General features: G+C 44.6%; 1 protein-coding gene across 1 annotated transcript in view; it reads left to right on the forward strand.

The window, feature by feature from the left end:
• The window catches only part of LOC140370243 (ribosome quality control complex subunit NEMF), a 76,557-nt gene that overhangs the window by 36,142 nt on the left and 26,937 nt on the right, over positions 1–13,478 (forward strand). The window contains exons 16-22 of the mRNA XM_072457305.1: positions 2,129–2,232; positions 2,724–2,786; positions 2,861–2,973; positions 4,091–4,148; positions 4,222–4,280; positions 4,763–4,886; positions 11,712–11,994. Coding sequence (XP_072313406.1) covers positions 2,129–2,232; positions 2,724–2,786; positions 2,861–2,973; positions 4,091–4,148; positions 4,222–4,280; positions 4,763–4,886; positions 11,712–11,994 — 804 coding nt within the window. The remainder of the gene's footprint in view (positions 1–2,128; positions 2,233–2,723; positions 2,787–2,860; positions 2,974–4,090; positions 4,149–4,221; positions 4,281–4,762; positions 4,887–11,711; positions 11,995–13,478) is intronic.

The raw sequence follows: 13,478 nt of genomic DNA on the forward strand, positions 1-13,478 counted from the left end.
CAGGTAGTACAAATGTCAAAAGTAATAGCACACGTAAGACTGTGAAAGCGATCGTAATGAGGTATCACTTGTTGAAATCGGTGAAAGCGTCAAGGAGTTGAAACTTACCGAAGGTGGAAAAGTGTCAAAATACTTATACTTTTGTAAATACTGCAAAAAGTACAAGTATTACAAATGTCAAAAGTAATAGCAGTAATGAGACAGTGAAAGCGATCGTAATGAGGTATCACTTGTTGAAATCGGTGAAAGCGTTAAGGAGTTGAAACGCGCCAAAGGTTTTGACTGGAAAGGGTTAAAATATTATACTTTTACAAATACTGCAAAAAGTAAAAGTAGTACAAATGTCACAAGTAATAGCAATAATGACACAGTGAACACGATCATAATGAGGTATCACTTGTTGAAATCGGTGAAAGCGTTAGGGAGTTGAAAGGCGCCGAAGGTCAGGAAAAAACTGGAAAATATAATAATAATAATAATAATAATAATAATAATAATAATAATAAAAAACACTAGAACATATAGTGTCTGCGAGACATCTCGCAGACACTCAATAATAATAATAAAAAACACTAGAACATATAGTGTCTGCGAGACATCTCGCAGACACTCAATAATAATAAAAAACACTAGAACATATAGTGTCTGCGAGACATCTCGCAGACACTCAATAATAATAATAATAATAATAATAATAAAAAACACTAGAACATATAGTGTCTGCGAGACATCTCGCAGACACTCAATAATAATAATAACTAGATTTTGCAATGGCTGAAGCCATTGCTTGAGTGTCTGCATTCTTGCTGAAAGTGTACATGTGTGTAAGTACAAATTTGTTGAAGTGTGAAGTTGTTGAAGTTGTTTAATTGTGTGAAATTGCCGAATTTGTGTAAAAGTACTTTTTTGTGTAAAAGTACTTTTTTGTGTAAAAGTACTTTTTTGTGTAAAAGTACTTTTTGTGTTAAAAGTTTTTTTGTGTTAAAAGTATTTTTTGTGTTAAAAGTACTTTTTGTGTTAAAAGTATTTTTTGTGTTAAAAGTATTTTTTGTGTTAAAAGTATTTTTTGTGTTAAAAGTGTTTTTTGTGTTAAAAGTATTTTTTGTGTTAAAAGTATTTTTTGTGTTAAAAGTACTTTTTGTGTTAAAAGTATTTTTTGTGTTAAAAGTATTTTTGGTGTAAAAGTATTTTTTTTTATGTAAAAGTACTTTTTTTGTAAAAGTACTGCATGTGTGTAAAAGTACTACATGTGTGTACAAGTACTACATGTGTTTAAATACTAATGTGTTGAATTCTGAATGTGTTGAAAGTGTTTGGAAGTGTGGAAGGGTTAATATTTGTTGAAAACATGAATTGTGTTCAATGCCACAATTATTACAATGGGTTAAAGTACTTTTGTAAATACTGTAAAAAGTACAAGTAGTACAAATGTCAAAAGTAATAGCACACGTAAGACTGTGAAAGCGATCGTAATGAGGTATCACTTGTTGAAATCGGTGAAAGTGTGAAGGAGTTGAAACTTACCGAAGGTGGAAAAGTGTCAAAATACTGATACTTTTGCAAATACTGCAAAAAGTACAAGTAGTACAAATGTCAAAAGTAATAGCACACGTAAGACTGTGAAAGCGATCGTAATGAGGTATCACTTGTTGAAATCGGTGAAAGCGTTAAGGAGTTGAAACGCGCCAAAGCTTTTGGACTGGAAAGGGTTAAAATATTATACTTTTACAAATACTGCAAAAAGTGCAAGTAGTACAAATGTCAAAAGTAATAGCAATAATGACACAGTGAACACGATCATAATGATGTATCACTTGTTGAAATCGATGAAAGCGTTAAGGAGTTGAAACGCACCGAAGGTCAGGAAAAAACTGGAAAATATAATAAAAATAAAAAAACACTAGAACATATAGTGTCTGCGAGACATCTCGCAGACACTCAATAAAAAACACTAGAACATATAGTGTCTGCGAGACATCTCGCAGACACTCAATAATAAAAAACACTAGAACATATAGTGTCTGCGAGACATCTCGCAGACACTCAATGACGCTCAATGCTTGGAAAAGGGGGGGGGCCTAATATGTCTCCTTTAAACGTCCACTCCCTCACTGCCTCCCTCTGCCAGGTTTGAGAAGTTCCTGTGGTTCATCAGCTCAGAGAACTACCTGGTGATCGCAGGACGAGACCAGCAGCAGAACGAGATGATCGTCAAGCGCTACCTCAGGGCTGGTCAGTCCCAACACACTCTACACAACACAAACTGAGGTTATGTACCAGGTCTCATGGCTCCTATGTGGGAGGGGCCCATGGGAAGTGGGAGTGACTCTTCAGCGTGGACTCGTGTAATGGCTGTGCTGTCCAAGCACCAAACTGTAAATTGAACAAACTGCAAATTGTTTTGTTTTTCATCTAATATTTAGATATTGCGTTTGAAATGTCCCATTGAGAGTCAGAATCTCTTTCACTAGAGAGTCTAAGCCAAGGCACAGAAAGTCCCAAAATATTACACTGAAAAAACATGCACAATTCTCACTCACCACATTAAAAAATATATATATTTGAATGTGTACAAATGACTTACTATGCATACTATGAAAACATGAAATACAAATATATATGTGTTAACATATTTTCTTCATCTAATCTACAGTTAAAGTTTCAAATTGGTTTCTGTAAACGGAAACAGACCTCCTACTCTTACTCTGGTCCTGTTTCTCCAGGTGACCTTTACGTCCACGCTGACCTTCATGGAGCCACGAGCTGTGTCATCAAGAACCCCACAGGTCAGAGACATTTCAGTTGTGTCTCATCATTCAGATGACATGAGGCTTCTAGTAAAACCCTGTGCCTCGTTCAGGAGAGCCCATCCCTCCACGCACACTGACCGAGGCGGGCACCATGTCTGTGTGCTACAGCGCTGCTTGGGACGCCAAGATCATCACCAGTGCCTGGTGGGTCCACCATCACCAGGTACTTACTCCAGGTCAACAGTGATAGAAGGACTTAAAGGCGTAATGGAGGATTTTTTGACACAAATCTGAGTCTCATTTCCTCAATTAGTCCTGTCACGTATCAATAATAGAACTCACCTACTGCAGAGCCTCGTTCACCTGCAGAGCCTCGTTCACCTGCAGAGCCTCGTTCACCTGCAGAGCCTCGTTCACCTGCAGAGCCTCGTTCACCTGCAGCCGCGTGTGGCTCGTCCACAGGAGAGCAGCACGTTTCCCTGTGTCTAAGCGCATGGATCTATCATAATATTGTTCCCTCAGTGACGGGACAAAATAAAGACAGAGAAAGACAGTTCGAGCTCAGAAGAGACGGAAATCTACGGAGACGAGAGATGATGGGATCCGTCACACTAATAAACAAACGCACGTGTAGCAGAGAGGCTGTTCTCTGTGTCCGCACGGGGGGAGTGCGCATGCATACTTCTGCTTGAGTTCTCAAATCGGCTAAAAATCATCCATTATGCCTTTAAAAACAGGTTTAATTGAGGATATTGCAATTGTAGAATATTGAGTAATCGTCTATAATTAAAACTATTAAAAAATAGCTGAAAAAGAAGCCTCTTCTGCTGTGTAAATGTCTATAAAGTTATATTTCTGCTCCGTTCTTGCTTTATCTGATACTTGAAGCTCAGCGACGACATTTACTTCAGACACAGTTGATGTTGATATGCCAAATGTTATCTGACATCTTAGTCGTGTATACTTTATGATCTTATATATCTGAAATCTGGGATCTCTGGTCAAACTCAGATCTAGAAGATGATGACAACTTCCTTTAGCCACAGACTTTGGACAGCTTGTGGCAAACTGACATTTTATTCCAACTATTTATATTTTATATACAATGTCAAGTCATTTATAGACAACGTGGCTTCAGTTTCTTACAATCTGATTGTTGGAACATGAATTGAATTTAAAGCAACATCAGTGCGACCGTGAGGTATGATCTGTTACCTAATTCTATTTTGGCTCAATCACTGTCACTGTCATCATTGTTATTTCAAGTGTCGAGGACCACAGGATGCATCATGATAGTGCCAGGTATCTTCTGCTTTTTTTCATTTTCTGTTTTTCTTAAGGTCTCCAAGACCGCTCCGACAGGAGAATATCTCACCACTGGAAGCTTCATGATCAGAGGTTTGTCAAAGATCTGCTTTCTCTAAATGACTTTCTATAAATCTTATCATTATTTATTATTACTTCTTTTTAGGAAAGAAAAACTTCCTTCCTCCATCTTATTTGATCATGGGCTTTGCTTTCCTCTTCAAGGTAATGTGATGGTGTGAAGGTGGCTTTGGCTTTATTTGTGTTTTCAGGAACGTGGACAGGTTTGCCACACTGTGTTGACACGATGTAGACACTGTGATTGAAGACAATTACATTATATTATACTGTAAAGTGTTGATTTGTCCTCATTTGTCATTTACAATGTTACACATAAAAACACTGATGTGCTATGCTTTGCCTTTGCATTGATATTTTGAAAATGTTCCCACACAAAAAGTATGATCCCATTGGGGATAAACACAATGACAAACTTGATCCTGGCGCTGGCACCAGCCACATCAAATGGCACAGTAGATGTGTTGGTCATGTGACTTTGTGTTGGTCATGTGACACACAGCTGGACACAGGTCACGCTCTGAGCTCGATACTTGTGTTGATGCCAACGTTCGGTTCAACACTGCACCTAAACTCACTTGTATTTAGTGTTTTCCATCTCAATCTCTACTGAGGCTGTTTGTTTGCAGGTGGATGATGAGAGCGTGTCCCGGCACAGAGGAGAGCGTAAGGTGAAGACGCTGGAGGAGGATCTTGAAGAGGTCTCATCCAGGACTGAGGAGCTTCTGGAGGAGCAAGAGGAGGAGCTGGAGGGTATTGTTATCTCTTTCTTTTATGATTGAGCCCTTTGATTTTATTTCATCCCTACTGACCGCCAGAGGCGGTGCATAAAGCACTGGATGATCATCCTTGCACATACACAGGTCGAGAATTAGTAACAAAAAAGTCACCTTTGACCTCTCGGTGGCTCACATGAGTCCATTTAGTCACGTGACACCAGGAGCTCAGTCCCTAGAAACCGTCTCGCACGCAGGTTGTATATGTGGTTGTTGTTCGGCTGATATTGCTGTTTCCACACATTTGGGTTCGTTTTGCCGCTTGTAGCCTGTTAGCCCTGTGTTCGGGTTATTAGTTCTGAAAGGCTTTATTCGACTGGTTTGACCGTTGTTTTCAGCTGGTTACACACCACCGGTGGCGTTTTCGGCTCGACCTGGTTGTTACCTGTAGCTGGTTTTGTGTTTATATTGGGTATAGTGGTGTTCACTGCTCGACCTAATCCTGCGGTGTCTCTCTCACATAGCGGGTCATTTGTGGCGTTCACTGCTCGCCCTGACCCCGCTGTGCCCCTCTTACTGGGGTAGAGGTTTTATATTCTAGAGTCGATAGTGGCGTTTCGCTCGACCCAACTCTATTGGGCTCCTGTATTATCATGCTGGAGTCCCTGTGTTGCCGGGCCTGTCTGGCGCCGCTGCAGCTTGACGATGGGCATGATCTCTGCCCTTCTTGTCTTGGAGTGGATCATCTTCTGGAAGCACTCTCCGATGATGCTTGCTCAAACTGTTTGGTTAATCCCCGGTCTGTGCGTGTGGCGCGCTTGGCTGCTTTCGAAGATGCTGGTTGTTTGTGGCCCCTCCGAGTCAATTACCGGCTGGCCAGACTGGCTACTCAAGGCAGTACCCCATTTAAGAAAAAGAAGGACCCTGGGAAATTAGCTGCGCAAGTGAGCACGCTGACATCTAAACTGGCCCAAATGGGATAATCTGCAGTTATCCAGACTCTCCAGACTGATGCCATCTTGTGGTGGCACAACGGCAGGAGGGGCATTACACAGCCTCAGCATATGATGACGTCATATCTGTGGCTGCTTCAGACACTCAGTTTCAGCTGGAGTCTGACCTTCTGAGCTCCAGAGTTTCAGAATCTGGCTCACTGGCCTCTGCCGGCTCTCAGGCCGACAGTGATGACACTGTCACAGCTGCTTTACGGACCGCACTTTCCCGCTTAAAGCTGGATGTTCCACGGGACGAGGCGGCACCCTCTAGCGCCTTCTTTCGGCGCCACTTTCGTCCCACTTTGCAGTTCCTCCGAGGGAATGACACTGATGCAGGATCCACAGAAGCTTAGACTTGGACATATGCCGTCAGTGGAGCCGGCTTTTGCCTCCCTCATTGTCCATCCAGACTTTCTAGGCTAATGCCCGGTGTCCACGACCACAGTGCTGTGTTACAGACGACCTTCTTTGTAAGGCGTTTGACATGGGAGCTCGTATGGGTCGCATTGGGAACTCCTTGTCTCATTTGATGCTAGGCCTGTCTGTTTCTCTTGAGACGGTTCCGGTGGACCAACCAAAATATCTCCGCTCTCTGAGGCCAGTAGCAACCAGTGTTCCAGTTCTTCCTGGAGAACTATTTGGCCTGGCTGCCCTGGAGGGTCTAGAGCACACGGCCCAGGCTTGCCGTACACGGCAGCAGTTGGCGGGGCTTCATAGGCGGGGGTCTCATAGACCGGTTCAGGCTGCCCCTCCCGTTTCTTCACAGAGGTATCCACCACCGCCCCATAACTCCCCCTCGGACTTACAACAGGCCCCAAGGTTTGGGTTTCGTCCGTCCCGTGCCTGTGCCCGTTCCTCACAACCCAGCCGTCGCCCCCACAAGCCCGCTGCGGGTCGAGGGGCCTCCAGATGAGGTTACAGGGCCAGCGGTAGGACATTTTTCCCCTGGACAGCTGGAGTACTGGACGGCTCACTCGCCAGATATTTGGGTGGTGGCCACGCTGTCCGGAGGGTATCGTCTGCAGTTCTGCTGCCGGCCTCCTGTTCCTGGTCGGATCCGAATGACTGTTAATCAGCACCCGGGATCTCCTCTCTCAACCGGGGGATCAGATTCTGCACCCCAATCCCGAGCGCCTGAAGCTCTGGGAATGGCTTCTGCAGGGCCCGGCCTGACCTTCTCGAGGTACGCCGGGGAGACTGGGAACACGATAAGCAATGCTCGTGCTCGGTCTACCCGCCTTCTGTATTCCTGCAAGTGGAAACTGTTTGACGCCTGGAGTCGCGAAAGCGGTGAGGATCCAGTGTAATGTTCCCTCTAATTTTTCATGTGTCTGGGCAAACACACAAACTGCCTGGGCACACTGTGGACCACTGTGAGCAACATCAGATTTGCACGCTATGGCCACACCACACCTGTTCAAAACCTTGGATCATTGCAAGTTACATTAAAAGAATCAAATTACTTATTATTATTTGTACACAGACGTCTGTAGATGCAGTTTTAAGACGTAAACACGGAAAACACTTCCGCGTACGGCGCGCACACATATCTGTGTCTCCAGCGTAAAAAGCGTAGGCAAGGCAAGTTTATACACAAGGCAATTCAAAGTGCTTCACAACAGGAAACATGCATTCAAATCACAAAGAAATTACAGAAACAGAAAAACAATCAAATTAACTAATTAAAAACAATTTAAGTCATAAAAGAGAAGAGTGCAAAGAAAAATCATTTCAGTCATATGCACAGCCAAACAAAACTGTTTTTAGCTTAGGTTCTACTCTGACAATGTTCAAATCTGTCTCACATCTTCAGGAAGAATGTTCCAGATTTTAGCTGCATAAAACTGAAACACAGATTCCACTTGTTTAGTCCTGACTCTGGCACCAGCAGGAGGCCGGTCCATGTTTAGTCCTGACTCTGGCACCAGCAGGAGGCCGGTCCATGTTTAGTCCTGACTCTGGCACCAGCAGGAGGCCGCTCCATGTTTAGTCCTGACTCTGGCACCAGCAGGAGGCCGGTCCATGTTTAGTCCTGACTCTGGCACCAGCAGGAGGCCGGTCCATGTTTAGTCCTGACTCTGGCACCAGCAGGAGGCCGCTCCATGTTTAGTCCTGACTCTGGCACCAGCAGGAGGCCGGCCCATGTTTAGTCCTGACTCTGGCACCAGCAGGAGGCCGGCCCATGTTTAGTCCTGACTCTGGCACCAGCAGGAGGCCGGCCCATGTTTAGTCCTGACTCTGGCACCAGCAGGAGGCCGCTCCATGTTTAGTCCTGACTCTGGCACCAGCAGGAGGCCGGCCCATGTTTAGTCCTGACTCTGGCACCAGCAGGAGGCCGGTCCATGTTTAGTCCTGACTCTGGCACCAGCAGGAGGCCGGTCCATGTTTAGTCCTGACTCTGGCACCAGCAGGAGGCCGGTCCATGTTTAGTCCTGACTCTGGCACCAGCAGGAGGCCGGTCCATGTTTAGTCCTGACTCTGGACACCAGCAGGAGGCCGGTCCATGTTTAGTCCTGACTCTGGACACCAGCAGGAGGCCGGTCCATGTTCAGTCCTGACTCTGGCACCAGCAGGAGGCCGGTCCATGTTTAGTCCTGACTCTGGCACCAGCAGGAGGCCGGTCCATGTTTAGTCCTGACTCTGGCACCAGCAGGAGGCCGCTCCATGTTTATTCCTGACTCTGGCACCAGCAGGAGGCCGGTCCATGTTTAGTCCTGACTCTGGCACCAGCAGGAGGCCGGTCCATGTTTAGTCCTGACTCTGGACACCAGCAGGAGGCCGGTCCATGTTTAGTCCTGACTCTGGACACCAGCAGGAGGCCGGTCCATGTTCAGTCCTGACTCTGGCACCAGCAGGAGGCCGGTCCATGTTTAGTCCTGACTCTGGCACCAGCAGGAGGCCGCTCCATGTTTATTCCTGACTCTGGCACCAGCAGGAGGCCGGTCCATGTTTAGTCCTGACTCTGGCACCAGCAGGAGGCCGTTACAGTAGTCTAATCTACTGGAGACAAATGCATGGATAAGTCCAAATCTGGTTTAGACAGATTTTTATATTTTTTAGATGGTAAAAAGCTGCTGATGTTATTGATTTGATGTGGCTGTTAAAGTCCATTATTACCCCCAGATTTCTAACTTGATTTGTAGGTTTTAGAGCGAGACTCTGGAGGTGACGCTGACACTTTCTCTTTGTTTCTGTGGGACAAAGCAGAAACAAGTGGCTCCGTGGCGTAACTACTACGTTAAAATGATGGTGGAGAAAGTGCCCCTCAGTCGCTATTTTCCTATGGCTTTTCCCATAGAGACGTAGTCACTTTTGATTGTGATTTGATTGGCCAACAATCCACATTGCTTGGGGGCTCTGGGGCGTTTTTCAAACTGCCCCACGGGTACGTAGAAAAGTGACGCAGCAGACCACAGACAAAGTATCATATATTTATCCGTATATAGATAGATATATGTGTATATATATTATTCTTTAACACATTTAAACTAATAAGAATATAAGATAATTCTGAACAAAGACACAAAACACAAAGACAAAAACATTACATACTTGGCTGATTGAGAGGAGGGGCAGCGCCCTAGCGTCCTTAATGGACCAGCCGCTGCTGTATTTAGGTGTGATCTCCATAGAGACCTATCAACAGTTCTGGAGGAAAGAATATACCCATCTTTTTACTACTATAAAAAATATCTAGAACATTTAATGTTATTCCATACTTAAGTCTAAATAAAAGGCTGAAACTATAAAAATGTATGTTTTGCTCAGATTTCTCTACCTGTTCCAGACTCTTCTGATTTCCATCCCCAACCGGCTGTTTGATGAGTGGAATAAAGCAATCTCAAGATTTATTTGGCAAGGGAAAAAAAAGTGTATCCGATTAAAAAAATTACAATTATCAAAAGACAAAGGAGGTTTACCTTGTCTGAAAAATACTTAATTTCAGCTCAGAGCATTGCTGGTGTGACTCAGAATATGAAGCTCAATGGAAGATTATTGAGAGTAATGTTGTGCCGGGGGTTCCTGTACTGGTCTTACTGGCAGATGACAGACACTTGAGTCATTTGGAGGAAGTGGAGAAGCCTTGGGTGAAATCTGTTCTTACAACATGGAAGGAGCTGATCAACATACAAACTAAACTAAGATATGGGTGATATTTTATAACTATTATGTTAAGGGTGTTGCACAACAAATATACCCTTAGGGTATGATATGGGACCTGTAAGAAGGATGTGGCAGCAGGAGGCAGACTGTTGGAGAAGATGTGGCAGCAGGAGGCAGACTGTTGGAGAGGATGTGGCAGCAGGAGGCAGACTGTTGGAGAAGATGTGGCAGCAGGAGGCAGACTGTTGGAGAGGATGTGGCAGCAGGAGACAAGACTGTTGGAGAGGATGTGGCAGCAGGAGGCAGACTGTTGGAGAGGATGTGGCAGCAGGAGGCAGACTGTTGGAGAGGATGTGGCAGCAGGAGGCAGACTGTTGGAGAAGATGTGGCAGCAGGAGGCAGACTGTTGGAGAAGATGTGGCAGCAGGAGACAAGACTGTTGGAGAGGATGTGGCAGCAGGAGGCAGACTGTTGGAGAAGATGTGGCAGCAGGAGGCAGATTGTTGGAGAGGATGTGGCAGCAGGAGGCAGACTGTTGGAGAAGATGTGGCAGCAGGAGGCAGACTGTTGGAGAAGATGTGGCAGCAGGAGGCAGACTGTTGGAGAGGATGTGGCAGCAGGAGGCAGACTGTTGGAGAGGATGTGGCAGCAGGAGGCAGACTGTTGGAGAGGATGTGGCAGCAGGAGACAAACTGTTGGAGAGGATGTGGCAGCAGGAGGCAGACTGTTGGAGAGGATGTGGCAGCAGGAGGCAGACTGTTGGAGAGGATGTGGCAGCAGGAGACAAACCACTATCATGTGTTTTGGGATTGTTCTGTTGTTCACAAAAACAGTCTTACAGACAATTTATGACATCACCATCCACTGGATTTCATGACTCTGTATTTGGACCTCAGGACTCTGTATTTGGGCCTCAGGACTCTGTATTTGGGCCTCAGGACTGTATTTGGGCCTCAGGACTCTGTATTTGGGCCTCAGGACTCTGTATTTGGACCTCAGGACTCTGTATTTGGACCTCAGGACTCTGTATTTGGACCTCAGGACTCTGTATTTGGGCCTCAGGACTCTGTATTTGGGCCTCAGGACTCTGTATTTGGGCCTCAGGACTCTGTATTTGGGCCTCAGGACTCTGTATTTGGGCCTCATGACTCTGTATTTGGGCCTCAGGACTCTGTATTTGGGCCTCAGGACTCTGTATTTGGGCCTCAGGACTCTGTATTTGGGCCTCAGGACTCTGTATTTGGGCCTCAGGACCCTGTATTTGGGCCTCAGGACTCTGTATTTGGGCCTCAGGACTCTGTATTTGGGCCTCAGGACTCCTGCCATGGACACAACCAGCAGCTCTCTCTGGAGCCTCCTCCTGGCAGCAGCGAAAAATGGATGACACAAAATGCACCAACAATCAAGGACTGGACTGACAATAAAACCCTATATTCATAAAATGGAAAGAATTCTGACTACATTTAAAAAATTGACAAATTTGACTGACTGCGGACTAAAAGGGATGTTTAGCTTGGGTTCTGTCAGCCGTGATTTTTATTTTTATTTTTTTCAATTTTAGTTGTCTGAAGTCTGTTTTATTTTGGTCTACTCTCTCTGGTCTTGGTTGGTTTTGCTGTGTTTTCTTTGTTTTCTTTTGTTATAAACTTGAAACAAAATTAATTAATCACATAATGAAGTAATCGTATGCCAAAAAAGGATAATTATTGCCTTTTAAGGATTAATATGTACTGATGTCCTATTTGTTTCCCTCTGTGTTGTAGGTGGAGAAAGTAGCAATGAAGAACAGGGGGAGGATAAAGAAGCTGAACATAAGGAGACAGAGGTTAGGACTGAACCAGAGGGCAACTTGACAGGAGAACCTGAAGTAAGCCAGGAGGAGGACGGAGAGGAGGATGAAGAGGAAGAAGACAACGGGACAAGGACAGAGGAGGCAGAGGAGGCAGAGGAGGCAGAGGAGGCAGAGGAGGCAGAGACAAGGATGGAGGAAGAGGAAATCTGCTTTCCTGACACAACCATCTCCCTGACACATCTACAGCCCCACAGGTACATGTTTCTTACACTGACGCAAACGTATTAGAGTCAAGATCAATATATATATTATATATTCATATAATTTGTATCAAACTCATAAACATCCAGACAATCTACTGAATCAAAGGCCTTTGACAAATCAATAGCAGCCCTAAAATCAGACTGGTAACTTATTAAAAATTAAAAATTTTATATTTGGTCTTCACATCCGCCGGCTAAAACCAGACTTCAGAGCAGGGGTGGGCAATTATTTCCCTCCGAGGGCCATATTCTAATCCAGGCAAGTAGCGGAGGACCGGCCCCGATCATTGGTGTGAAAGAAAATTAAATATCAAATAAAATATCACTTTTCTGTCAAATATAGCCTATTGAATCTATTATTTAATTAATTTCATGTCATCTTTATTAAGGATACAAGTGCAGACAGATGTTACAGACAGTTAAAAAATATGAACTAAAATCTATCTTGGGGCCGGATTAAAACATGCCGAGGGCCACGTCTTGCCCCTGGGGCCACAAATGCCCAGGTCTGGCCTAAGCATTTTTTTAAATATTACTTTGCATGTTTGGCGGGCCGGATTATAAAGAGAAACGGGCCGTATGTGGCCCGCGGGCTGTAGTTTACCCACCCCTGCTTTAGACGTTCTATTGCATCATTACTCTCATTTTCATTGTCAATACCAGCAAGATATACATCATTTTAAAAACTATTTTCTCAACAAAACAAATATGTTATTGATTTGCATTGAATACTATTCCTCAATAAGCAATTACCAATGGTTCATTTCTTACCTGTATTCCGGTTCTGACGGACTCAACAGAGTTCAGTCCATCCGTAGCTGTATCATTCTGTCCAAACAATATCCACTTGTATTTTTCCTGAAGTAATCCCATTTGAAGAAATAGTCCAGTAAACAGCAACACAAAGCTCGTCCGATGCATTTCTCTGTCCATAACAAAACACCGGCTCTGGATGCAGAATGGCCCTGGTACTTTTGTTGTCCTCACACTTTCAGCTACAGAATGAATAACCCTGCACCAGTTTTTCCCTTCACGGGTTCGTCTGGCACAACCTTGTGACTTCTGCGCAGTGAGACTTTTACCTGTGCTAGCGGGCTAAAGAAGTGACATAGTACTTTTTGGTTGTCATATTATTCTAGCCAATGAGTCAACCTTTTGAACATTGGGTGGGTTTTTGGAATAAGCCAGACTGAGATCACTATTCACATGCGTAAAAGCAGTAAAGAGCCTGTGTTAGCATTTTGGACATGCATTTCGTTAGATGCATGTATTATTATACCCAAAACATATCTCAGAACTTGGGATATATATATATATATATATATGCACCCCCATGGTAACATCCGGGAAATCCCAAGGCCTCAGAGAGGAGCTGGAGAAGGCCTGGAGCGTATCGGTGGTGCCCGTAGTGGAGCACTTGGGGCAGTGACCCCCAAACTGGAGGAATGACTTGAGCAGATCCCAGGAAAGACATT

Source organism: Eucyclogobius newberryi, unplaced genomic scaffold (assembly GCF_026437365.1).
Source record: "Eucyclogobius newberryi isolate DKJ021-1_F unplaced genomic scaffold, fEucNew1.0.hap1 SCAF_21, whole genome shotgun sequence".
In the NCBI taxonomy this organism is placed as follows: Eukaryota; Metazoa; Chordata; class Actinopteri; order Gobiiformes; family Gobiidae; genus Eucyclogobius; species Eucyclogobius newberryi.